Below are 25,915 nucleotides of genomic sequence, written 5' to 3' on the forward strand. Positions count from 1 at the left end.
AACATAGAACTAGTGTGAACTGGTGATCGATGGTCGGCGTGGACACGATGGGCCGAGGGGCCTGTTTCCATGGTGTATCTGAAAACTGTAACATCCAGGTTCAGGAGCAGCTTCTTGTGAAACACCACAACCTGCAAATATGTTCCGAACTACATAGACTGGGGGCATTGGTCTTGACTTTGCACTATTGTTTGTTGTATACACACACACACACACACACACACACACACACGCACGCATGCGCACACACACACACACACACACACACACACACACAGTACACACACACACACACACACACGCACAAGTACACAGATATACATCTAAACGCACACACATACACACACACACACACACACACACAGTACACACACACACATACACACACACACACACACACACAGTACACACACACATACAGTACACACACACAAAGAGTACACGCGCGCACACACATATACAGTACACACACACACACACACACACATATACAGTACACACACACACACACACACACATATATATATAGATAGATGAGAGAGAGAGAGATAATGGGGGTGGGACAAAGATAGAATGTAGTCGGAGACGGTAAGACTAGTGGGAGAACTGGGAAGGGGATGGAGAGAGAAGCAAGAGCTATCTGAAATTAGATAAGTCAATGTTCATACCACTGGGGTGTAAACTACACAAGCGAAATATGAGGTGCTGTTCCTCCAATCGGAGCTGCGCCCACTCTTACAATGGAGGAGGCCCAGGACAGAAAGGTCAGATTGGGAATGAGAGGGGGAGTTGAAGTGCTGAGCCACCGGGAGATCAGGTAGGTTAAGGCGGACTGAGCGGAGGTGTTCAGCAAAACGAGCGCCGAGCCTGCGATGTAGAGACGTTGCCACCTGGGACAGCGAATACAGTAGATGAGGTTGGAGGAGGTGCAAGTGAACCTCTGCCTCACCTGGAAAGACTGTTTGGGTCCTTAGATGGAGTCGAGGGGGAGTTAAAGAGGAAAGTACCTGGGGAGGGGGTGGTTTGGGTGGGAAGGGACGAGTTGACCAGGGAGTTTCAGAGGGAATAGTCTCTGCGAAAAGCAGAAAGATGGAGATGGGAAGATGTGGCCTGTAGTGGGATCCCGTTGGAGGTGATGAAAATGTTGGAGGAATATATGCTTTATGCGATGGCTGATGGGGTGGAAGGTGAGGACAACAGTAATTTGCAAAGTAATTATTTCTATCCTTGTTACGAATGGGGGGATGGGAAGTAAGAGCGGAGCTGCGGGATATCGAGGAGACCATAGTGAGAGCCTCATCTATTACATGTATATACATATTACATGTATATATTACTGAACTTTACAGCATACCATGTTTACATATCTGTTGTGCTCCTGCAAGTAACAATTTTATTGTCCCATTTCGGGACTAATGACAATAAAACACACCTGACTCGACTCTTAGCTATGATCAGCCATGATCACATTGAATGGCGGTGCTGGCTCGAAGGGCCAAATGGCCTACTCCTGCACCTATTGTCTATTGATCCAGAGGGGGAGGAATCTTCTTGTATTTGAAGATGATGGAAAGTAAATTAATCCGTTCTCAACCGTGTTTTGCTTTGCACACCCACACACCTGAACAGGTACATGGATAGAACAAGTTTAGAGGGATATGGGCTAAACACGGGCAGATGGGACGTGTAGATCTGACATGTTGGTTGGCATAGACAAGTTGGGCCGAAGGGCCTGTTTCCATGCTGTGTGACACTATGATTCTATGCACGCACTCGCACAAACACATGCTCACAGACATCCCCGAAATGTCATCCATTCCTTTTCTACGGTGATGCTGCCTGTCCCACTGAGTTGCTCCAGCATTTTGTCTATCTTCGGTGTAAACCAGCATCTGCAGTTCCTTCCTACACATACATACGCACGCGCACAAGCACATCCACAGACACACGCAGAAACATACACAGGTCCACGGTCAGTCACATTAGCACATACACACACACACATGCACATACACACAGAGCCACACACACACAGACGCACTTATATACACACAGATACATACACATATTCACACACAGACATACATACACACACATACATACCCACACAGATACCCACACAGACACACACATGCACACACATACATACACACACAGACAGACACACACATGCAGACACACACATGCAGACACAGGCACACACAGCCGCAGACACATACAGAGCGAAAAAAATCAAATGGTTTGGAAATCCCCAACATTCTTTGGTTCTCCAAGTATGTGCACACACACACACAGCTTCCTGTACAGCCCAGCAGTGATACCGCACGGGGGGGGGATGGAATCAGGGCAATGGTTCGTGGAGAAACAAACAACTGCATAAAAAGGCACAAAGTGCTGGAGTAACTCAGCGGGTCAGGCAGCATCTCTGGAGAACGTGGATAGGCGATGTTTCGGGTTGTAACTGATCTTCAGACAAACCCATTACAATCAGTCAGAAGGAGGGTCCTGACCCAAACGTTCACCTGTCCATGTTCTCCAGAGATGCAGCCTGATCCGCTGAGTTACTCCGGCATTTTGTGTCGTCTACCCCATTGTCTCTGAAACTGATGCGCTACAACGCTGAGAACTATATCCTGCACTCTGTATCTTCCCCTTTGCTCTACCTATTGTACTTGAGCTTGATTTGACTGCATGAGGAAAACATTTTTCACACAGAGAGTGGTGAATCTCTGGAATTCTCTGCCGCAGAAGGTAGTTGAGGCCAGTTCATTGGCTACATTTAAGAGGGAGTTAGATGTGGCCCTTGTGGCTAAAGGGATCAGGGGGTATGGAGAGAAGGCAGGAACAGGATACTGAGTTGGATGATCAGCCATGATCATATTGAATGGCGGTGCAGGCTCGAAGGGCCGAATGGCCTACACCTGCACCTATTTTCTATGTTTCTATGTTTCTATCTCTGTATGATATTATCTGATCTGTTTGGATGCAAAATAAAGCTTTTCACTGTACCTTGGCATACGTGACAATAATAAATCTAAACCTAAACCTTGAGACTGGGGCGGCACGGTGACGCAGCGGTAGAGCTGCTGCCTCACACTGACAAGAGACCCGGGTTCGATTCCCATCTCGCATTCTCTGTGTACGGAGTTTGCACGTTCTCCCTGTGACTGCGTGCATTTTTTCCTGGAATTCATTGCCACAGACAGCTGTTGGGGCCAAGTTATTGGGTATTTTTAAAGCAGAGATTGACAGATACTTGATTAGTAAGGGTATCAAAGGTTATGGGGAGAAGGCAGGAGAATGGGGTTGAGAGGGAAAGATAGATCAGCCATGATTGAATGGTGTAGTAGACTCGATGGGCCGAATGGCCAGAACATCATCTACATCTTTTTGCTAAAAAGCTTTTCACTGTACCTCGGTACACAAGGTTATCATCAGAATGGAACTAAACTAAACCAAACTATCTACGTTCTCCAGGAATGTTGCCTAACCTGGTGAGTTACTTCAGCACTTTGTGTCTGCACAAGGGTCCCGATTCAAAACTTTACCTATCCACGTTCTCTAGAGGTGCTGCCTGACCCGCTGAGTTACTCCTGCACTTTTTTGGAAACCAACATCTGCAGTTCCTCGTTTCCCTCTTCTAATCGCTTTGACTGTGTAAGTTACTTTCATGCTTTACTGATGTTGGGGGTTAAGAAGTTAAACTCAGAGGAGAACAAGGCTGGCGTGGTGAAATATTGGAGAGGTTCCTGTGCTTTTGAGTGTGTGACATTCCCTTGATGTTGGGAAATGACCCTTTACCAAGAATATTGCAAAACGAAGGGGAAATTCACACGACGAAAATGTTCTAACAAATATAGCCAATCTAGAGAACATCATGAACCAGACTCAGGAAATGTCAATAAAACTCACATCCAGTACGTCACTGATGCCTTGACTTTACAAGGTGCAAAGTAGAAACTCAAGACTTTCTTTCCTTTTAAACTTAGATTTAACATTTTTAACGTGTTCCAACATTCTCCTCGGCAGTGGCGATATTGGACGGAATGATGCATTCAGTCCGGGAAAAGATTGAGTATTAGGGAGGTTTTGAGTTTTAGTTTTAGTTTAGTTTATTATTGTCACGTGTACCGAGGTAGAGTGAAAAGCTATTGTTGCGTGCTAACTAGCCGGCAGAAAGACAATACGTGATTACAATCAAGCTGCCCACAGTGTACAGATACAGGATAAAAGGAATAAGGTTTGGTGCAAGATAAAGTACAGTGAAATCCGATCAAAGGGTGAAGTGTGTGTGAAGGGTGCGAGGGGGAGAAGTGTAGAGTTCAATGATTCCATGGTTCAATGAGGGCTGTGTGGTGGCAGTGTGGTAGAGTTGCTGTCTCACAGTGCCAGATACCCAGGTTCGATCCCGGCTTCAGGTGCTGTCTGAACGGAGTTTACACATTTTCCCTGTGGGCTTTCATTGGCTTTCTCTGGGTGCTCCAGTTTCCTTCCACAATTCAAAGACCCACAGTTTTGTAGGTTAATTGACCGGTAAAGATTCTAAATTGTTCCTAGTGTGAAGGATAGAGTTAGCGTTTGGGGATCGCTGGTTGGCGCAGACTCGGTGGGCCAAAGGGCCTCCTTGCATGCTGCATCTCTGAAAGTAATAGAATCGAGAACCAGAGGACATGACTTTAAGGTGAAGGGAGAACATTTTACCTGAGGGGTAACTTTTTTTCACACAAAGGATAGTGGGTATATGGAATGAGCTGCTGGCGGAGGTAGTTGAGGCAGGGACTCTTGCAACATTTAAGAAACATTTAGACAGGTACTGTACATGGATAGGATAGGTTTAGAGGGATGAGGGCCAAATGCAGACAGGTGGGACTAGTGTAGATGGAACATGTTGGTCGGTGTGGGTAAGTTGTGGTGAAGGACCTGTTTCCCCGCTGTATTAGTCTATGACTCTATTTCGGAGTGTTGCCAGAAATGTCAATGGGCCGTATGCCTGTGTGGATCGGTCAGTGGGGATGCCAGGGTTACCAGTAAACTGTGAGTCATCCCGGCACATCTGGGAAATGAGTCAGCCACTGGGGAGATGTAGGGAGAAACCTTGCAGTTATTTAGTAAGTCCACCCTGAGCTCAATATAACCCGGTAACTCAGCGGGTTAGGCAGCGACTCTGGGAAAAAAGGATGGGTGACGTTTCAGGCCAGGACCCTTCTTCAGACTGAAAGTAGAGGGAAGGAAATTGGAGGTAGGAATATGCCAGAACAAAGCAGAGTCAGCAATAGATGACTATGGAAGGGTGGAGCCCATAATGGCCCTTGTGGAAACAGGCCCTGCGGTCCACCGAGTCCGCATCGACCAGCGATTTCCGTACACTATCATTATCGTACACACACTAGCGACCGTTTACAATTTTACCAAGCCAATTAATCTACAAAACTGTACATGTTTGGAGTGTTGGAGGAAACCGGAGCACCTGGAGGTAACCCACACAAGTTACGGGGAAAATGTTCAAACTCCATACGGACATCACCTGTAGTCAGGATCAAACCTGGGTGTCTGGTGCTGTGAGGCAGCAGCTCTACCGCTGCGCCACTGTGCCCCACTACGGTGGGGGGAGGGCCTGAGAGTGACGGGACTAGTCTACTCAAATATAACCCTTGTTAATCGACTGTGATTGACATCAGAAAGCAATGTGTTACACATATCCCAGTATACATTGACAGCACTTAAGTAGAGAGTGGTGAGTTTCTTAGTGTGGAAAGGGCTGGAAAAAAAAGTTTGCAAAAGATTTTATTTTGAAATTGCTGCATAAATTATCAAAAGCATTCAATTGCTCAATGAATTCACAAATGCATTAAATTGCTAAGAAATTTGGAGTATTGTGAGTAATTTTGAGCCCTATTTTTGAGGAGATTTGTGCTGGCATTCGAGAGGGTCCATAGGAAGTTTACAAGAATGATCCCAAGAATGATTGGGTTAACATATGCTGAGCGTTTGATGGCACTGGGCCTGTACTCGCTGGAGTTTAGAAGGATGAGGGGGTACCTCATTGAAACTTACCAAATAGTGAAAGGCCAGGGTAGAGCGGATGTGGAGAGGATGTTTCCACTAGTGGGAAAGTTTACGACCAGAGGGCACAGCTTTAGAATAAAAGGATGTACCTTTAGTTTAGGAAAGAGATGTGGAGGCATTTCTTTAGTCAGAGGGTGGTGAATCTGTGGAATTCATTGCCACAGCAATGGTGGAGGCCAAGTCAATGGGTATTTTCAAGGCGGAGATTGACAGTTTCTTGATTAGTCAGGGTGTCAGGATTTATTAGGAGAAGGCAGGACAATGGGGTTAAAAGGGAAAGATGGATCAGCCATGATTGAATGGTGGAGGAGATTTGATGGCCAAATTTTGCTCCTAAAACTTATGCACATTAAATCGCTAATAAATGATGTTACGCAATTGCTTTATTTTCTATGTTGACTTCTTTTGCAAACTCAGTTTTTCATTTGTGGTCAAAGTTAAAAAAAAAACAACAACCCGGAAATCGACTTTCAGAGGCGTAGGCCCGCCCCTATCACGGAAAGGATCGTCATTGGTCGAGGCCGCTGTCAGTCATCGCCGGCGTTGACGTCAACGAGGAAAGCTGTCACGGTGGGGGGATTCCCCGGGCGCGAGTGCGCAGGCGCGGGGCTGCCGGAGGACTGGCCCTACTGGGTCCGCATCGTCTGAGAGCCGGAGCGTCGCGGACGAGACGAGAGGAGACGCGACGCAACGCAACGCAGGTACCGGAGGGTCCCGGGACGGGGGGAGGCGGGCGGGCGGCGGAGCCCTGGGTCAATGCAAAAGGCCGCCCTTTGATCACCCTTTACCGTGCAAAACATATGCTCTTGGATTTCGGCCCCAACCCCCTGCTGCGATCTGCTCCCTTTAGAGTCATACAGCACGGTAGCAGGCCCTTCGGCCCAATTCATCCCTGCCTCGTCTATGCTAGTCCCACTTGCCCCATATCCCTCCAAACCGTTCCCATCCATCTACCTGTCCAGATGCCCTTTACATGGTGTTGTAGTACCTGCCTCAACCACCTCTCCTGGCAGGTCGTTCCATACACCCACCCCCCTCAAGTGTGGAAAAGTTACCTATTAAACCTTTTCCCTCCCACCTTAAACCTTTGTCCCCTGGTTCTCGATTCCCCTTCTCTGGGCAAGAGATTCTGTTCTATTCCTCTCATGATTTTATCCACCTCCACAAGATCACCCCAGCCTCCTGCGCACCAAAGATTAAAGTCCAAGCCTTGCCCAACCTCTCCCTGTAGACTGTGCATTTACCCTGTCTATGTTAAGGAGTCACACAGAATAGAAACAGGCCTCTCCGCCCACTACATTTATGTTGACCTATCTACACTAATCCAATGTTTGTAATAATCCCATATTCCTCCACGCCCTAAAAAACACACAAAGTGCTGCAGTAATTTAGCGGGTCAGGCAGCATCTCTGGAGAATATGGATAGGTGACGTTTCAGGTCGGGTCTTTTCCCCAAACCCTATTTTCCTACTAGTTACCCTGTTGATTTTAAGGTAGGTTTAAAAACGTCATGTATGTATAAACTCTGAACTCTCTCTCTCGCCCTCATCCACCACTGTCTGTTCCCTTCATGATCTGGCACACCCCCACGAGATCACCCCTCATCCTTGTGAGCGGACGTAGAGAGGTTTGGAGATGGTAGTTAGTCTCCTTTTGGAAATCCAGATTAAAACAGGATCGCACAGTGTGGTGGGAAGAGTTAAATGTTTGTGTGAGTGTGTGCTCCTCAAATCGAAACCTCAGGACCTCTTCCCCTTTTAGTGTCGTCAGTGTTGCTGGGAGGGTTTAGGAGGGTGGGGGTAGATAGAGGGGAGAGAGAGAGAGAGAGAGAGGTACAACATATGTACAGCGTCATCCCAGAAACGGCAAGGATTTGTGATCAGTAGAGGTATCAGCATTGCGTAGGAAGGAACTGAAGAGAGGCACAAAGTGCTGGAGTAAGTCAGGCAGCATCTCTGGAGAAAATGGTGGGCGATATTTTGGGTCAGGTCCCTACTTCAGACTGAAATCAATGTTGTTTAGTTTAGCGATACAGCACGGAACCAGGCCCTTCGGCCCGCTGAGTCCGCACCAACCACTATCACCGTACACTAGCACTATCCTACACACTAGGGACAATTTACAATTTACAGAAGCCAATTAATGAACAAACCTGCACGTCTTTGGAGTGTGGGAGGCAACCGGAGCACACGGATAAAACCCACGCGTTCACGGGGAGAATGTACATACTCCAGACAGACTTACAGGTAAAATTGTAAATTGTCCCTAGTGTGTAGGATAGTGCTAGTGTACGGGGTGATCGCTGGTCGGCGGGGCACAAGGGCCTGTTTCTGCGCTGTATCTCTGGACTAAAGTCTAAAGATGTACAGGAGTGCACATCAGGGAAACACGGGATGCAGGAGATGAAGTTAGAGGAGGTGCATTTGAACCTCTGCCGAACCTGGAAGGATTGTCGAGGTCCATTGATGGAACTGTTGGGCTCCCAGGCAAAGCTTTCTGTCAGAGTAGCGTACGACAGAATTGCTTCCTCTTTGTGAGATGCATGTCGTCATGGTGGGGGTCACAGTTCCCTCCGCCGCGAGAGACTGACACTTCCCCATTGAGGTATGTTTTGACAGCAGCGCGTGCCATATCCCCGTGGAGTGAGTCAGGGTATCTGCCCTGGTCTCGTGGCCACACCTGTGCACGGAAGGGCTTTTGGTGAGATTTTAATGACTGTTGTGCCATTCCTCTGCCAAATCTCCGACACTGAACAGTATTAGAAGGCACAGAGACATGCAGTGTGGAAACAGGCCCCTCTGCCCAGATTGCCCATGCTGACCAACATGTTTAAGAATGAACTGCAGATTCTGCTTTACACCTGCAGCCTAAAGAAGGATCTCGACCAGAAACGTCACCCATTCCTTCGCTCCAGAGATGCGGCCTGTCTGACCAACATGTCAATAGACAATAGGTGCAGGAGTAGGCCATTCGGCCCATCGAGCCAGCACCGCCATTCAATGTGATCATGGCTGATCATCCACAATCAGTACCTCGTTCCTGCCGTCTCCCCATACCCCCCGACTCCACTATCTTTAAGAGCCCTATCTAGCTCTCTCTTGAAAGTATCCAGAGAACCGGCTTCCACTGCCCTCTGAGGCAGAGAATTCCACAGACTCACAAGTCTCTGTGTGAAAAAGTGTTTCTTCATCTCCGTTCTAAGTGGCTTACCCCTTATTCTTAAACTGTGTCCCATCTACACTAGTCCTACCTGCCTGCATTTGGCCCATATTTCTCTAAACCAACTAAATGTTTCTTAAATGTTGTGATAATACCTGCCTCAACAACCTCTGGCAGCTCATTCCATACATTCACCACCCTTTGTGTAAAAAAAAAAAACGTTGCCCCTTTCCCCCCCCCCCTCACCTTAACCTCCTTGTAAATCTTCTCTGCACTCTTTGCAGATTAAAAACCAACAATGTATTGTTAGTGTGTGCCTAGAAACACAGCCGTGACCGTGGTTCCTTGAGAATGTTCTACCGGAGCGGCACAGTGGTGCAGCGGTAGAATTGCTGCCTTGCAGTGCCAAGCACCCAAGTTCGATCCTGACTATAGGTGCTGTCTGTACAGAGTTTGTACGTTCTCCCTGTGACCGTGTGGGTTTTCTCCGGGTGCTCTGGTTTCCTCCCACATTTTAAATTTGTGCGGATTTGTAGCTTAATTGCCCCTAGTGTATCCGGATCAGATGTGAAGGTGCGATAACGTAGAACTAGTGCGATGGTCGGCATGGACTTGGTGGGCAGAAGGGCCTGTTTCCATGCTGCATCTCTAAATTTAAGTGCGCACGATGGCACAGCGGTAGAGCACCAGAGACCTAGGTTTGATCCTGATCTCAGGAGTTGAATGTATAGAGTTTGTACATTCTCCCTGTGACCTTGTGGGTTTTTCCGGATGCTCCGGTTTCCTTCCACACTCCAAAGACGTACAGGTTTGTTAGTTGATTGGCTTCAGTAAAAAAAAAATATTGTTCCTTGTGTATAGGTTAGTACCAGTGAACGGGGGATCGCTGGTCGGCGTGGACTCGGTGGGCCGAAGGGCCTGTTTCCACGCTGTATCTCTAAAGTAAACTTAACTTTAGATTTAGAATTACATTGGCACTTTGAGACATTTGGATGAGTAGATGAATCGGAAGAGTTAAGAGGGACATGGGCTGAATTAAGGCAAATGGGACTAGCACAGAATACCAACGTGGTTACTCTACTGCCCTTCCGCCCACAATGTCTGTGCTGAACATGATGCTAAAATGAAAACTTTTTTTTTCAATTCAATTCAACTTTAATGTCATCGCACAAATACAAGTATGAGTACAACGAAATGCAGTTTTGCGTCAGTCCGTAGTAGTTGTGCATAAAGAAATAAAAAAAAATAGAAAGAGAGAAGATACAGAATAATCAAAAAATACAGAATAATTAAACAATGGGGACGGAGGGACCGGAGAAATCTATCGGCGGGACTCCGAGTTCAGTCATGTGATGGTATTATTGTAGAAGCTGTTCCTCATCCTACTAGTACGTGACCTGAGGCTCCTGTACCGCCTCCCTGATGGGAGGAGGGCAAACAGTCCATGGTTGGGGTGTGAGGGGTCTTTGATGATCTTCCCAGCCCGTCTCAGACACCGTTTTCGGTGGAGGGCATCCATGGCAGAGAGCGGTGAAAAAGTTACTTTTATAACTACTAAACCAGGTTCGCTTCTTAATAAACAGACACCACACAAACTGTTTGGTAGACCAGTTCAAAACTTTACTTAACATCGGCCGATGGAAGGGAGCGAGAATTCCAGCTAAGTGACCAATGTAGACACTCAACTGTGCTCAGCCACCTTCTCTTAACAACAGAATTACATTGCCTTAAATAGGGGTTTTTTGTCCCCTTAGCACATTCCACAGACATTAGTCATGGTCAGAGGCACAGGAAAAGGTTTCCACAGAATGCATCACATCAAACCTTTTGTTTACATGGTACAAGATATACTAAAAACATTGGCCATTTGCTTTAGGTCATTTTATCTCTAAATAGACCACCCTAGCTCTTTTCGCTGCTTCCTCTGTCACTTGGTCCCTCATAAACATAGGTCATTTGTTTACAAAGATGTGACTGGCTATTTCTCTCTTCCTTTATTGCCTCTTCCCCATAAACATTGGTCATTTGGTTTATGGCATCTTACTTCAAAGATATCTCTCTTCCTCTCTTGTCACTTCCTCACTTGGGAGACAATGTTGTAGGATTTATTATCTCACACACACCGCAACCTGAGGCAAGCCTAATTTGACACTAAATATAAGCTGTAAGCTAGCCCAGAAGCCAATTTAATATCTTCTTATATTTTTAACTAAAATTCGGCTTCATCATTGGGGCACCGATGATGTGCTGCGCGGTTTTCACCACCTGTTGTAGTGCCTTCCTGTCCTGCTCCGCACATCTCCTTTATACTTGGGCCCTCCCACCTTAAAGCTAAGCTCTCTAGTCTTTGACATTTCCACCCTGGGTACAGACAGGCAGGCAGGTTTTGACTGTCTACCCTATCTATGCCTCTCATAATTCTATATACATATCAGGTCTGCCTCCAACCTCTGACGTTCCAGAGAAAACAACCCAAGTCTATCCAACCTCTCCCTGGAGCTAATACCCACCAATATAGGCCGGGACTAGCACTGCACACTGAGGCCATTCCCCGGCCTGTCCCCCCACCTCTCTGATTGCTCTCTGCTGTTATCTCCGGGTGGGGATTCGAGTGGCCTGGCTGTGGTGTTTGTTTTGGTTTCATTTCCTCTCGGAGTGCATTTGTTCCCAGTGTGTGTTGACCTTGCCAACTGTCTCAGGGCTCTCTCTCTCTCTCACTGTGGAATGTAAACACTTTACTGCTTCCTCACCAAGTCCCCCCGGCAGCCTTGGCCATTCCTGGGAATCGGAAATCAATTCCCAGGAGACACTTGAGTTTAGAGTTTATTCCTACATGAAGATTTAATACCTACGTTAAAAAACAAGGGGGCACCAGCGAAAAAGAGGGGTCTGAAGAAGGGCCCTGACCCGAATCATCATCTATCCATGTTCTCCAAAGGTGCTGCCTGACCCGCTGAGTTACTCCAGCACTTTGTGTGTTTTCTTTAGGGCAAAGAGTGACATGGAATTAATACAGACAAGTGGGATTAGCGTGGTGGTAAACATAGATGTGGTGGGCAGAAGGGCCTGTTTCTATGCTGTACAACCCCTTGCCTTATAGACAGGGTAAATGCACAGAGTCCTTTACCCAGAGTAGCGGAACCAGGAACCAGAGGACATAGGTTTAAGTTGAGAAGGGAAAGATTGAACAGGAACCATAGGGGTAACTTTGTCACACAGAGGGTGGTGGATATGGAATAAGATGCCAGAGAAGGGAGTTGAGGCAGATACCAGAACAACATTTAAAAGACCCTTGGGCAGGTTTATGGTTTGGAAATGTTTGATTGAGTTTTTTATCATGTGTACTGAGGTACAGTGAAAAGCTTTTTTATTGCATGGTATCCAGACAGTGGAAAACCCCACATGATAACAAATGAGCTGTTCACAGTGTACAGATACAGGATAAAGGTAATAACGTTTCATGAGAGATAACGTCAGATTAAAGATAGTCCGAGGGTCTCCAATTAGGTAGATGGGAGGTCAGGACCGCTCTCCAGTTGGTGATGGGATGGTTCAGGTGCCCAATAACAGCTGGGAAGAAACTGTCCCTGAATATGGAGGTGTGCATTTTCACATTTCTGTACCTCTTGCCTAATGGGAGAGGGGAGAAGAGGGAGTGACCGGGGGTGTCTGGTCCTTGATTATGCTGGTGGCCTTGCCGATGCAGCGTGAAGTGGAGATGGAGTCAATGGAAGGGAGGTTGGTTTGTGTGATGGTCTGGGCTGTGCCCGGATCTCTCTGGATAGGAAGCGTTTAGAGGGATATGGGCTGAACGCAGGCAAATGGGATTAGAACTGAAAGCCAATGATTGGCATGAGCAAGATGGGCCGAAGGGCCTGTTTCCGTTCTGTACAGCTCTGTGGTTCTAACTGCATGTTGAATCACTCAAACAGAGCGACCTCCCCAATGCCACGTCCCAGTCACAAAGGACATGTCTCCCGTGACGATGGGAGTAGCTCCGTCGCTGGTGGTGTACGGGGGGGGTGGGGGAGGGTCTGTGGTGGGTATGGGGGGGTGGGGAAGGGACTGGTGGGAGGTGGGGTATGGGGGGGTGGGGAGGGTCTGTGGTGGGAGGTGGGGTCTGGGGGTGGGGAAGGGGGGGGGTGGAGGGTCTGTGGTGGGGAGGTGGGGTGTGGGGGGTGGGGAAGGGTCTGTGGTGGGGGGGGGGTGGGGGAGGGTCTGTGGTGGGAGGTGGGGTACGGGGGGGTGGGGGAGGGTCTGTGGTGGGAAGGGGGTATGGGGGGTGGGGAAGGGTCTGTGGTGGGGAGGGGGGTGGGGGAGGGTCTGTGGTGGGGGAGGTGGGGTATGGGGGGTGGGGAAGGGTCTGTGGTGGGGGGGGTGGGGGGGGGTCTGTGGGTGGAGGGGGGTATGGGGGGTGGGGAGGGTCTGTGGTGGGGGAAGGGGGGGTGGGGAGGGACTGTGGTGGGGAAGGGGGGTGGGGGAGGGTCTGTGGTGGGAGGTGGGGTATGGGGGGGTGGGGAAGGGTCTGTGGTGGGGAAGGGGGGTGGGGAGGGAAGGCAACGCAACTCCGTGCGGGTCCGTCACCCCTCCTCCCTTCCTCGCCCCCAGCAATGAAGCGGGTCCGCGGCGGATGAGAAGAGCTGATCCACCATGGAAGCCAGGGCTCCCTACCGCATCTACGATCCCGGTGGGGCGAGCGTCGAGATGGTGAAGGGGCTGGGCGAGCAGACACAGCCCCCGCCCACCTCCTACCAGCAACTGGTGGCCGAGAACAACATCCTCAAGGAGCGAATGAAAGGCTTGAAGAGTTTGGGTAAGAAACACGGGGGGTTCACGGACCACGTGGAGATCTTTGCCAGGGCCCAGTCATCGGGCATTTCTAAAGCAGGGATTGACAGTGGGTATGGGCCTGCACTCGCTGGAGTATAGAAGGAGGAGGGAGGACCTCTTGGAAGCTAACGAATATGGGCCCCATATCTGAGGAAGGATGTGCTGGCTTTGGAGAGGGTCCAGAGGAGGTTTATGACAATGATCCCAGGAATGATTGAGTTAACATATGATGAGCGATTGACAGCACTGGGCCTGTACTCGCTGGAGTTTAGAAGGATGATGGGGGGGGGGGTCCTCATTTAAACATACCGAATAGTGAAAGGCCTGGATAGTGAAGAGGTTGTTTCTTCTAGTAGGAGGACCAGAGGGCACAGCCCCACAATAAAAGGGCACACCTTTAGAAAGGAGATGAGGAAGAATTCTTCAGACCGAAGATGGTGAATCTGTGGAATTCATTGCCACAAACAGTAGAGATTCACCCTCTTGATTGGTACGGGTGTTGAGAAGGAAAGATAGATCAGTCATGATCGAGTGGCGGTGTAGACTCGATGGGCTGAATGGCCTAATTCTGCTGCTATGTCTTGTGGTCTTATTAGGAGATAAGTACTTTTGAAGCATTTTATAGTGAGAAGCACAGTTTGCAAACTTTCATAAGGTGAACAAGGAAATATTGGAGCACGGTGAATACTGCACCTTGATGGTGACGAGGCCTTCTAGTGTACTTCATTTAAGACGGTATCAGTTTAATCTTTTAACATTGATATAACAAATGGCAAGGCCCTTAACACCTCAACAGGAAGACATGATGGTGCAGCAGTAGAGCTGCTGCCTCACAGCGCCAGAGACACTGGTTTGATCCTGACTGTCTGTGGGTGCTGTCTGTACGGAGTTTGGACGTTCTCCCTGTGACCGCGTGGGTTTTCTCCAGGTGCTCTGATTTCCTCCCACGCTCTAAAGATGCACATTTTTATCAGTTAATTGGCTTGGTAAAATTGCAAATTGGTCCTTGTGCATAGGATAGTGTTAATGTGCAGGGATCGCTGGTCGGTACAGACACGGTGGGCCGGAGGGCCGGTTTCCGCACTGTATCTCTAAGCTAAACAACTGATGTACAGAGGGATCTTGGGGTCCAAGACCATAACTCCTTGAAAGTGGCAACTCAAGTGGAGGGAGTGGTAAAGAAGGCGTATGGGACATCCCCCTGCACCCTCTCCTGTAATGGGACGATCCTTCCTGTAATGGGACGACCAGAACTTCCTGCATGGAGCGGTGAAGAAGGCGTACAGTATGCTTGCCTTCCTTCATCAGTCGGGGCATTGAGTGCAGGAGTCAGGAAGTCATGGTGTAGCTTTATAGAACTTTGCTTAGGCGGTATTGGAAGTGTTGCGTACATCTCTGGTCGCCCCGTTGTAGCAAGGATGTGGAGGCTTTGGAGATGTCACAGAGGAGGTTGACCAGAATGATGCCTGGATACGAGGGGATTAGCTACAGGGAAAGGTTGGACAGACATGGGTTGTTTTCTCTGGAACATCAGAGATTGAGGGGCGACCTGATAGAAGTTCATAAAATGATGAGCGGTGTAGATAGGTTCAGACATTCATTTTTCCCAGGTGAAAATATCGAAGACTAGAGGGCGAAGGTTTATGGTGAGAGGGGTAAAATATAAAGGAGATGTGCGGGGTAGGGTTTGTTACACAGAGGGTGGTGGGTGCCTGGAACGTGCTGCCAGGGCTGGTGGTGGAGGCAGATACGATAGTGGCGTTTAAAAGGGTTTTGGATAGATGCATGGATATTGAGGGACATGGATCGCGTGTAGGCAGAGGAGGTTAGTTTAACTTGGCATCGGGTTCAGCAGGGACATTATGGGCTATGGGAGGGGATTGTGTGGGTGTGGGGGAGGGTCGGTGATGGGGAACAGTGTCCATGGGTCGTGGGAGGAGGGTTAAATACAGTCTCTCTCTTCCTCCCTCCCTCAGGCAACCTGCTGGAAGAGTCCCAGTGCGAAGCCTCCAAACTGAAGCAGAAGGTGGAGGAGTTGGTTCGTCAGGAAGTTCTGAGATCCACCATCTTGCCCCACGAGATGCCAAGTGCCATGGAGTCCACGGGTGGTAGGTGGCATTTTACCCATGATGAGCACTGGGCCTATACTTGCTGGAGTTTAGAACCTCATTGAAACTTACCTAATGGCGAAAGGCCTGGATAGAGTGGATGTGGGGAGGATGTTTCCACTAGTGGGAGAGTCTAGGACCAGAGGGCACAGCCTCAGAATAAAAGTACGTACTTTTAGAATGGAGATGGGGGGGAATTTCTTTCGCCAGAGGGTGGCGATTCTGTGAATTTCTTGCCACAGATGGCAGTGGAGACCAAGTCATTGGGTATTTTTAAAATTGAAGATTGACAGATTTTTGATTAGTATGGGTGTTAGGGGTTATGGGGAGAAGGCAGGAAAATGGGGCTGAGGGGGAAAAATAGATCAGCCATAATTGAATGGCAGAGCAGACTTGATGGGCCGAATGGCCTAATTCGGCTTCTATGTCTTATGCTCTTATGATCTCCCAGCTTAGAACTCTTGTTCAATCCCCTCCCATGTTGCACAAGATGGCCCAACATTTCCCCAGCACCCGGTTTGTCCTTGGCTGTGACTTGCATGCGAGTTACCCAACTCTTTACCCAGAGTAGGGGATTTGAGAACCAGAGGACATGGGTTTAAGGTGAGAGGGGAAAAGATTCAATAGGAACCTGAGTGGCAACTTTTTCACACAGTGGGTGGTGGGTATATGGAACGAGCTGCCAGAGGAGGTAGTTGAGACAAGGACTATCACAGCATTTAAAAGACATTTTGACAATCAGTTTGAAGAAGGGTTCTGACCCGAAACATCGCCTATCCATGTTCTCGAGTGATGCTGCCTGACCCACAGAGTTACTCTAGAACTTTGTATCTACCTCAGGGTTTGTAGGTGAATTGGCTCTCTGTAAATTGCTTGTAGTGTGTAGGGAATGGGTGAGAAAGTGGGATAACGGAAGCAATGTGAGTGGGTGATCGACGGTTGGCGTGGACTCGGTGGGCCGAAGGGCCTGTTTCCGTGCTGTATTTCGAAACTAAAAGACATTTAAACACGTAAATAAGTAGGACAAGTTCAGAGGGATACGGGCCACAGGTGGGACTGGTGTAGACGGAGCATGTTGGTCGGCGTGGACGGGTTGGGCCGAATGGCCTGTTTCCGTGCTGAGTAGCTCAAGTCTACTTGGGGCTGCTGTTACAAATGCCTGCCCCGGGGAGTGTCGTGCTGCGAGTCTCGGGGGGGGGGGGGGGGGGGGGGGGGGGGGGGGGGGGGGGGGGGGGGGGGGGGGGGGGGCAGCTTTGGCCTTTGAACCCGGGCTGACGAGCTGTGTGATTGTGGCAGGTTCCGTACAGGAGAGCATCCAACACCCGTCCCACGGCTCAGACCCCGGCAATTCCACCGGCACCAAACCCGAGGAGAAGCCTGCGTCCGCGGTGAGTACCGCCCGCTGGCACAGAGCTCTGTGATGCACCTGCGCTCTCCATCTCTTGTGGCATTTTAGTGTCATTTAATTTTAGATTTTAGTTTAACTTTTGGTTTTAGTTTCAGGTTTTAGCTTTTCGTATTTGGGGTTTGGTTTTAGTCTATTGTCACGTGTACCGAGGTACAGTGAAAAGCTTTTTACTGCAGGCTATCCAGTCTCCAGAAAGACAATGCATGATTGTAATAGAGTCATGATACAGGATTCTGATTCGGGGACAGTTTTTTCCCCGTTGTCATCAGGCAACTGAACCATCCCATCACCAACATGAGACTGGTCCTGATCGCCCATCTACCTCATTGGAGACCCTTGGACTATCTTGAATTGAACTTTACTGGACTTTTATCTTGCACTAAACAGTATTCCCATTATCCTGTATCTGTACACTGTGGGTGGCTTGATTGTAATCATGTATAGTCTTTCTGCTGACTGGATAGCATGCAACAAAAGGCTTTTCACCGTACCTCGGTACACGTGACAATAAACTAAATTAATAAATACAATCAAATCAAACGCGTACAATAGACAGAGCAAAGGGGAAGATACAGAGTGTAGAATATAGTTCTCTGCATTGTAATGCATCAGTTCCAGAGACAAAGTCCAATGTCCACAATGGGGTAGAGGTGAATTGGACAGTGCCCTAGCTTATGGATGGACCGTTCAGAATCCTGATAACAGAGGGGAAGAAGCTGTTCCTGAGTCTGGTGGTGCACTGGACGGGGAGCAGGGAGAAGAAGGAATGACCGGGGTGGGACAGGGACAAGTCTTTGATGTTGGCTGTTTTCCCGAGGCAGCGTGTCTCTCCCAGCCACTCTCATCAATCCCCAGGGCCCTCTCCCCGCTCTCACTGGGAGTCGCGGTCGAGACGGGGTCTGTGACTGCGGTGAAAACATGGCGCCGCGCCCCATGCGCTTGTAACGACAGTGGTGGAGCTTGTTATGGTGGAGGCTTGTAATGGTGGGGGTTTGTAATGTCAGGGCGATAATGACAGTATAGGGCTTGTAACGTTGGGGAATCACAGGGTTAGGGATGGGGCGGGTCCTGTAACAATGAGGGATGTAATGCTCGGAGTACGGGGCATGTAATGGTGGGGGAGCCTGTAACGGCGGGGGGGGGGGGGAGTCGTGTAACAACGGGGGATGTAGCGGCGGGGGATGTAACGCTCGGGGTGCCGGGCATGTAATGATCAGGGCGGGGCGTGTAATGGCGGAGAGGACTTGTAACCATGGGCTCTCGCTCTTGTAGGGAACGTCGTCCGAGTTTGAGGTGGTGAGTTCCATCAACAAGATCGAAATGCAAGGAGAGGACGAGCGGGTGAGTGGGGGGTGGGGAGGGGCGGAAGTGCGGTGTGAGGAGTGCGGGTTCGACCCTGACAACGTGTGCTGTCTGTACAGAGTTTCTATGTTCTCCCTATGACAGCGTGGGTTTTCTCCAGGTGCCCTGGTTTCCTCCCACACTCTAGAAACGTACAGGTTTGCAGGTTAATTGGCTTCAGCAAAATTGTAAATTGTGTAGGATAATGTTAGTGTATGGGAATCGAAGAGCCTGTATCTCTAGTCAAATCATTCTGAAGAAGGGTCCAGACCGGAAACGTCGCCTGTCCATTCCCTCCACAGATGTTTGCGAGAGTAATCCCGGGGATGACTGGGTTAACGAATGATGAGTGTTTGATGGCACTGGGCCTGTACTCACTGGAGTTTAGAAGGATGAGGGGGCACCTCATTGAAACTTACCGAATAGTGAAAGGCCTGGATAGAGTGGTTGTGGAGAGGATGTTTCCACTAGCGGAAGAGTCTGGGACCAAAGGGCCCAGCCTCAGAATGAAAGGACGTACCTTTAGAAAGGAGACGAGGAATTTCTTTAGTCAAAGGTGGTGAATCTGTGGAATTCATTGCCACAGACGGCTGTGGCACTTGTCAATAGGATTTTTTAAAGGTGGAGATTGACAGCTTCTTCATTAGTGAGGGTTGTAGGGAGAAGGCAGGAGAATGGGGTTGAGAGAGAAAGGTAGATCAGCCATGATTGAATGGTGTAGTGGGCTTGATGGGCTGAATGGTTTGATTCTGCTCCTAGACCTAGTTTAGTTTAGAGATACAGCGCGGAAACATGCCCTTTGGCCCACTGAGTCTGAACCGAGCAGTGAACCTTGCACATTAACACTATCCAACACTTATTAGGGACAATTTTACAATTATACTAAGCCCATTAACCTACAAACCTGTACGTCTTTGGAGTGTGGAAGGAAACCAAAGATCTCGGAGAAAACCCACATGGTCACGGGAAGAATGCACAAACTCCGTACGGACATCACTCATAGTCAGGATCGAACCCGGGTCTCCGGCGCTGTAAGGCCGCAACTCTACCGCTGCGCCACCAAGGGGACTTATGAACATGCACTGCCAAACCCACTGAGTTCCTCCAGCACATTGTGTTCTGCTAAACATTCCAGCATCCGCAGTTCCTCATGTCTCCAATTTGTCTGGGAAAGTACGGAGGGAAAAGGCCTTGCTTCTGTTGTCGAGATCCCAGGGGCAGAACAGTGAACAGAACAGAGTCCATTTGTTGCGTGTGTGTTGGCTGGCCAAATGATCACCAGATCAGGGTTTGCTTACAGGGTACTGATTTAAGGAACCATAACCAAATGAGGAGTCTGTATAAGGGAACCAAGAGCTGAAAGCTGCCAAAAAAAGAATTCACTTGTGGTTTGGAAAGAATCCATTTGTGTAGATTTATTAGGAACCTGAGGGGCAACTTTTTCACACTTTGCCAGGATGTTGCCAGGACTTGCGGGCCTGAGCTACAGGGCGAGGTTGGGCAGGCTGGGACTTTACTCCTTGGAGCGCAGGAGGATGAGGGGTGATCTTAAAACCATGAGGTGTATAAAAATCCATCATCATAGATTGGGTATATACACAGTCTTTTAGCCAGAGTAGGGAAATCAAGAACCAGAGGACTTAAATTTATGGTGAGGGAGGAACCTGAGGGTAAACTTTTTCACATTGAGGGTAAATGGAACGAGCTGACGGAGGAAGTAGTTGAGGCAGAAAAGATCACAATGTTTAAGAGACAGTTGGACAGGTGCATGGATAGTTTAGAAGGATATGGGCCAAATGCGGGCAGGTGGGACAAATGTAAATAGGGAATTATGGTCGGTGCAGGCAGTTGGGCTGAAGTTCCTGTTTCCGTGCTGCATTACTCTTATTTGATTGAGTTTTTGATGGCAATTGACTCCATCTACACTTCACGCTGCCTCTGCAAGGCCACCAGCATAATCAAGGACCAGTCTCACCCCGGTCACTCCCTCTTCTCCCCTCTCCCATCAGGCAAGAGGTACTGAAGTGTGAAAACGCACACCTCCAGATTCAGTGACAGTTTCTTCCCAGCTGTTACCAGGCAATTGAACCATCCTATCACAAACTGGAGAGCGGCCCTGACCTCCCATTTACCTAATTGGAGACCTTTGAACTAATTTAAATCGGACTTTACTGGACTTTATCTTGCACTGAACGTTATTCCCTTTATCCTTTATCTGTACACTGTGGACGGCTCGATTGTAATCATGTGTATTCTTTCCACAACATAAAAGCTTTTCACTGTACCTCAGCACACATGACAATATTATACTCAGCTAAGCTTGAAGCTAATAAATAGATAGATAGATAGATAGATAATCTCTGGTTTTCCCCCTCATCCCAAAGACGGGCAGGTTTGTTGGCTAATTAGTGTGTAGGATAGATCTAGTGTGAATGAGTGATCGACAGTCGGCATGAAGGGCATTTCCACTCTGTATCTCTAAACTCAACCAAGCCAGTTTTGGTCATGTAGTTTGTCACAGCTCTGGGATGTCCTCCACAGTGGAGATGGTGCGTTGAAGCTAATTGTGATGTTTAATTGGGGGAGGGGGGAGAGTGGGGGGGGGGGGGGGAGATCTACAGTCTTAGTCTCGAGGGACCCTGGGTGGTGGAGTGGTTGTGTCTGGCCCTTGTCTGGGCGGTGGAGTGGTTGTCTAGTCCTTATCTGGGAGGTAGAGTGGCCGTCTCGCCCTTGTCTGGGGGTGGGGTGGCCCTTGTTTGGGCAGTGCAGTGGGCGTCTGGCCATTGTCTGGGCGGTGGAGTGGGCGTCTGGCCCTTGTCTGGGCGGTGGAGTGGTCGTGACTGACTCTTGTCCATCCTCTGGTCCAGGACGTTCTACAGCAGACGCCCACCGAGGACGGGGACCTGTCTGTTCACCTGCAACGCCTGGAGACCTCCCTTAGCGTCGTTGCCGAGGAGACCCACAAGAAGCACCTGCTAGCCCACCTGGGCCGAATGGCCGTGGAGTTCAACCGCCTCTCCTCCAAGGTGCAGAAGAACGAGTGCAGGACGGCCATCCTGCAGGTAAGGGACCAGGCAGTGTACTGCCTCAGGGCAGCTGAGGTACAGGGTGAAGCTCCCCGCATACTCTCCCTCCCTCCCTTCCATCCTTCCTTCCCTCCCTCCCCATTTCCCTCCCCCTCCCTCTACTCCACCAGCACTGTGCCTATCTTTGGTATACACTAGCATCTGTAATTCTTTGTTTCTAGGTTTAGATGGATAGGGGCAAAACGTGAGCAGGTGGGACTCGTATAGATGGGGCATCTTGGTTGGCATGGAGGAGATGGGCGGAAGGGCTTGTTTCTGTGCCCTGTGTGACTCTATGCAACATTTGGAATATTACGGGCAGTTTTGGGCTCCATATCTGAGGAAATATATGCTGGCATGGGAGATGGTCCAGAGGAGGTTTACAAGAATCATCCCGGGAATGAATGGGTTAATGTGGAATGGTAATTCACGACTCTGGGCCTGTCCTCACTGGAGTTTAGAAGGATGAGGGGGCAACCATTGAAACTTGTCGAATAGTGAAAGGCCTGGATAGAGTGGATACACTAGTGGGAGAGTCTAGGACCAGAGGGCTCAGCCTCAGAATAAAGGGACATACCTTTAGAAGGGAGATGAGGAGGAATTTCTTTCGCCAGGGGGTGGTGAATCTGTGGAATTAATTGCCACAGACGGCAGTGGAGGCCAAGTCAATGGATATTTTTAAGGGTGTTCGGGGTTGTGGGGAGAAGGCAGGGGAATGGGGTTGTGAGGGAAAGATAGATCAGCCGTGATTGAATGGCGAAGTAGATGCGATGGGCCGAACAGCCTAATTCTCATCATGGAACTTCTGAACGTGACTGTACACGTTTCCATGTGAAAGCCTCATTCATCTTTTCTCGCTTGTTGTTCCCCCGTTGTCCCGTCCCCTGCCTCCACCCTGCTCCAGACCCTGTGTAAGCAGCTGCAGACCGAGAATGAAGATCTCCGCACAAAACTTGACCAGGACCTTGATCTCAAGAGCCAGATGCTGGCCACCATGAAGTAAGTCATCCGATGCTTCCTCTCGCCACTGGGGGAGCCGCCATCACCCATGAAACGGATGTATCGAGGGTTCATAGTGATAGTCATACCGTGTGGAAACAGGCCCTTCGGCCCATCTTGCCTGCACCAACTAACATGCCCCGTCTACTCTAGTCCCACCTGTCTGTGTTTGGCCCATGTGCCTCTAAACCTGTTCTCCCGTCTGGTCTCCGCACACCACCCCTCCCTCATGGAGTTGTGCGTTCCTTCATTTCCGGCCTGTTGTGGTCTCTTCAGCAGTGATGACTGTGACTACACAGTGGCCCCGTGGTAGAGTTGCTGCCTCACAGCGCCAGAGGCCCGGCTTCGGTCCTGACCACGGATGCTGTCTGTGTGGAGTTTGTACGTTATCCCTGTGACTGCGTGGGTTTCCTCTGGGTGCGCCGGTTTCCTCCCACGTCCCACGGAAGTGCCGGTTTGGTGGTCAATTGGCTTTGGTAAAATTGTTAATTATCCCACGTGTGTGGGATAGTGTTTGTGCACGGGGTGATCGCTGGTCGGCACAGCCTCGGTGGGCCGAAGGGCCTATATCGCCGCTGTATCCCCAAAGTCTAATGTAAAGTCTAACGTGACAAAGGCTGGAGGTGAAAAAGAGACAAAAGTCTAGATGAGCCATGAATGAATGGTGGGCTAGACTTGATGGGCTGAATGGCCTAATTCTACTCTTATGTCTCCTGAACGTATGACACTGTCAACCTCTTCCTCCTTTATCCTCCCCTCCACAGATGCGAGAACGTGAGGCTGAAGGGATTGGTGGCCAAGGAGAAGTTGGGATTACAACAAGCTGCTGCATCTGAGGTGGTCTCCAGACCAACGCCCACGGAGCAGACTGTGGCGGGACCACATCTCCATCAGGTGAGCAGTCAGGACCTCGTACCTCCACCACCACCCTCTCACACGGCACTGAAACAGGCCCTTCTGCCCAACATGTCCATGCCGACCAAGATGCCTCATGGAGGCATGAAGGGTGGAAGCGGGCCTTTCAGCCTAACTTGCCCACGCCGTCCAACATGCCCCATCTACAATAGTCCCACCTGCCCGCGTTTGGCCCATATCCCATCTAAACGTTTCTTAGACGTTGCAATAGTACCTGCCTCAACTACCTCCTCCAGCAGCTCGTTCAATACACCCATGTCCTTTGTCTAAAAAAAAAAGTTACCCTTCAGGTTCTTATTACGGCCCCAGGATTGTCCCCCCCCCTCACCTTAAACCTGTGTCCTCTGGTTCCTGATTCCCTTACGCTGGGCAAGAGACTCTGTGCGTCTACGCAATCTGTTCCCCTCATGATCTTCTACACTTGTCTTAGATCACTCCTCATCCTCCTGCGCTCCAAGGCATAAGAGTCCAAACCTGCTCAACCTCTCCCTGTACCTCAGGCCCTCGAGTCCTGGCAACATCCTCATAAATCTTCTCTGTACCCTTTCCAACTTGACAACATCTTTCCTGTAACATGGTGCCCAGAGCTGAACACAATTCCCATAAATGCGGCCTCACCAACGTCTGATACAACATGACCTCTCAGTTACAGTCAATGCGCTGACTGAAGGCCTATGTGCTGAAAGCCTTTTTGACCCTCGTATCCACCTACATTCTATGCAAGATTCCAGCATCTGCAGTTCCTTGTGTCCTCGTTCAAACTTGGGACAGTCCCTGCACACAATATATCCTCAGAATTCACTCGGCGAGCAATATTAGTTCAGGACACAGGAGTTTACTTTAGAGATACAGAGTAGGGGAATCTAGAACCAGACGTGAGGGGGGAGGAAGATTTAATAGGAACCTGAGGGGTAACTTTTTTGTATAAAGGGTGGTGGGTGTATGGAACGAGCTGATGGAGGAAGTAGTTGAGGCTGGGACTATCGGAACATTTAAGCAACATTTAGACAGTTACATGGATAGCATAGGTTCAAGTTCAAGTTTATTGTCATGTGTCCCTGATAGGACAATGAAATTCTTGCTTTGCTTCAGCACACAGAACATAATAGGCATTAACTACAAAACACATGAATAAATAAACTAATAAAGTGCAAATAACAAATAATGGGTTATTAATGTTCAGAGTTTTGGCCGAGCCAGGTTTAATAGCCTGATGCCTGTGGGGAAGTAGCTATTCCTGAACCTGGCCATTGCAGTCTTCCGGCTCCTGTACCTTCTGCTTGAAGGTAGCAGGGAGATGAGTGTGTGGCCAGGATGGTGTGGGTCTTTGATGATACTGCCAGCCTTTTTGAGGCAGTGACTTCGATAAATCCCCTCGATGGAAGGAAGGTCAGAGCCGATGATGGACTGGGCAATGTTTACTACTTTTTGTAGTCTCTTCCTCTCCAGGGCGCTCAAGTTGCCGAACCAAGCCACAATGCAACCAGTCAGCATGCTCTCTACTGTGCACCTGTAGAAGTTAGAGAGAGTCCTCCTTGACAAACCGACTCTCCGTAATCTTCTCAGGAAGTAGAGACGCTGATGTGCTTTCTTGATAATTGCATCAGTGTTCTTGAACCAGGAAAGATCTTCAGAGATGTGCACGCCCAGGAATTTGAAGCTCTTGACCCTTTCAACCATTGACCCGTTGATATAAACGGGACTGTGGGTCCCCCTCCTACTCCTTCCAAAGTCCACAATCAGTTCCTTGGTTTTGCTGGTGTTGAGGGCCAGGTTATTGTGCTGGCACCATATGGACAGTTGCTCAATCTCTCTTCTATACTCGGACTCATCCCCATCAGTGATACGTCCCACAACAGTGGTGTCGTCAGCGAACTTGATGATGGAGTTCGCACTATGACCGGCTACGCAGTCATGAGTATAGAGTGAGTACAGCAGGGGGCTGAGCACGCAGCCTTGAGGTGCTCCCGTGCTGATTGTTATCGAGTCTGACACATTTCCACCAATACGAACAGACTGTGGTC

The 25,915-nt window shown here is 49.2% G+C and overlaps 1 protein-coding gene across 4 annotated transcripts in view; it reads left to right on the forward strand.

Annotated features, from left to right (window-relative positions):
* The first annotated feature begins 6,612 nt into the window (after positions 1-6,612).
* Positions 6,613-25,915, forward strand: part of tnip1 (TNFAIP3 interacting protein 1) — a 33,008-nt gene continuing 13,705 nt past the window's right edge. For 3 of the 4 annotated variants that reach the window (XM_055642812.1, XM_055642814.1, XM_055642815.1), the window contains exons 1-8: positions 6,613-6,767; positions 13,834-14,038; positions 16,032-16,163; positions 17,460-17,551; positions 18,844-18,912; positions 21,780-21,974; positions 22,882-22,976; positions 23,741-23,870. In XM_055642812.1, coding sequence (XP_055498787.1) covers positions 13,876-14,038; positions 16,032-16,163; positions 17,460-17,551; positions 18,844-18,912; positions 21,780-21,974; positions 22,882-22,976; positions 23,741-23,870 — 876 coding nt within the window. In that variant the 5' untranslated portion in view covers positions 6,613-6,767; positions 13,834-13,875. Of the gene's footprint in view, positions 6,768-13,830; positions 14,039-16,031; positions 16,164-17,459; positions 17,552-18,843; positions 18,913-21,779; positions 21,975-22,881; positions 22,977-23,740; positions 23,871-25,915 lie in introns of all 4 variants that reach the window. The other variant, XM_055642813.1, reaches the window with a different exon arrangement.

Source organism: Leucoraja erinacea, chromosome 11 (genome assembly GCF_028641065.1).
Source record: "Leucoraja erinacea ecotype New England chromosome 11, Leri_hhj_1, whole genome shotgun sequence".
Taxonomy (NCBI): Eukaryota; Metazoa; Chordata; class Chondrichthyes; order Rajiformes; family Rajidae; genus Leucoraja; species Leucoraja erinaceus.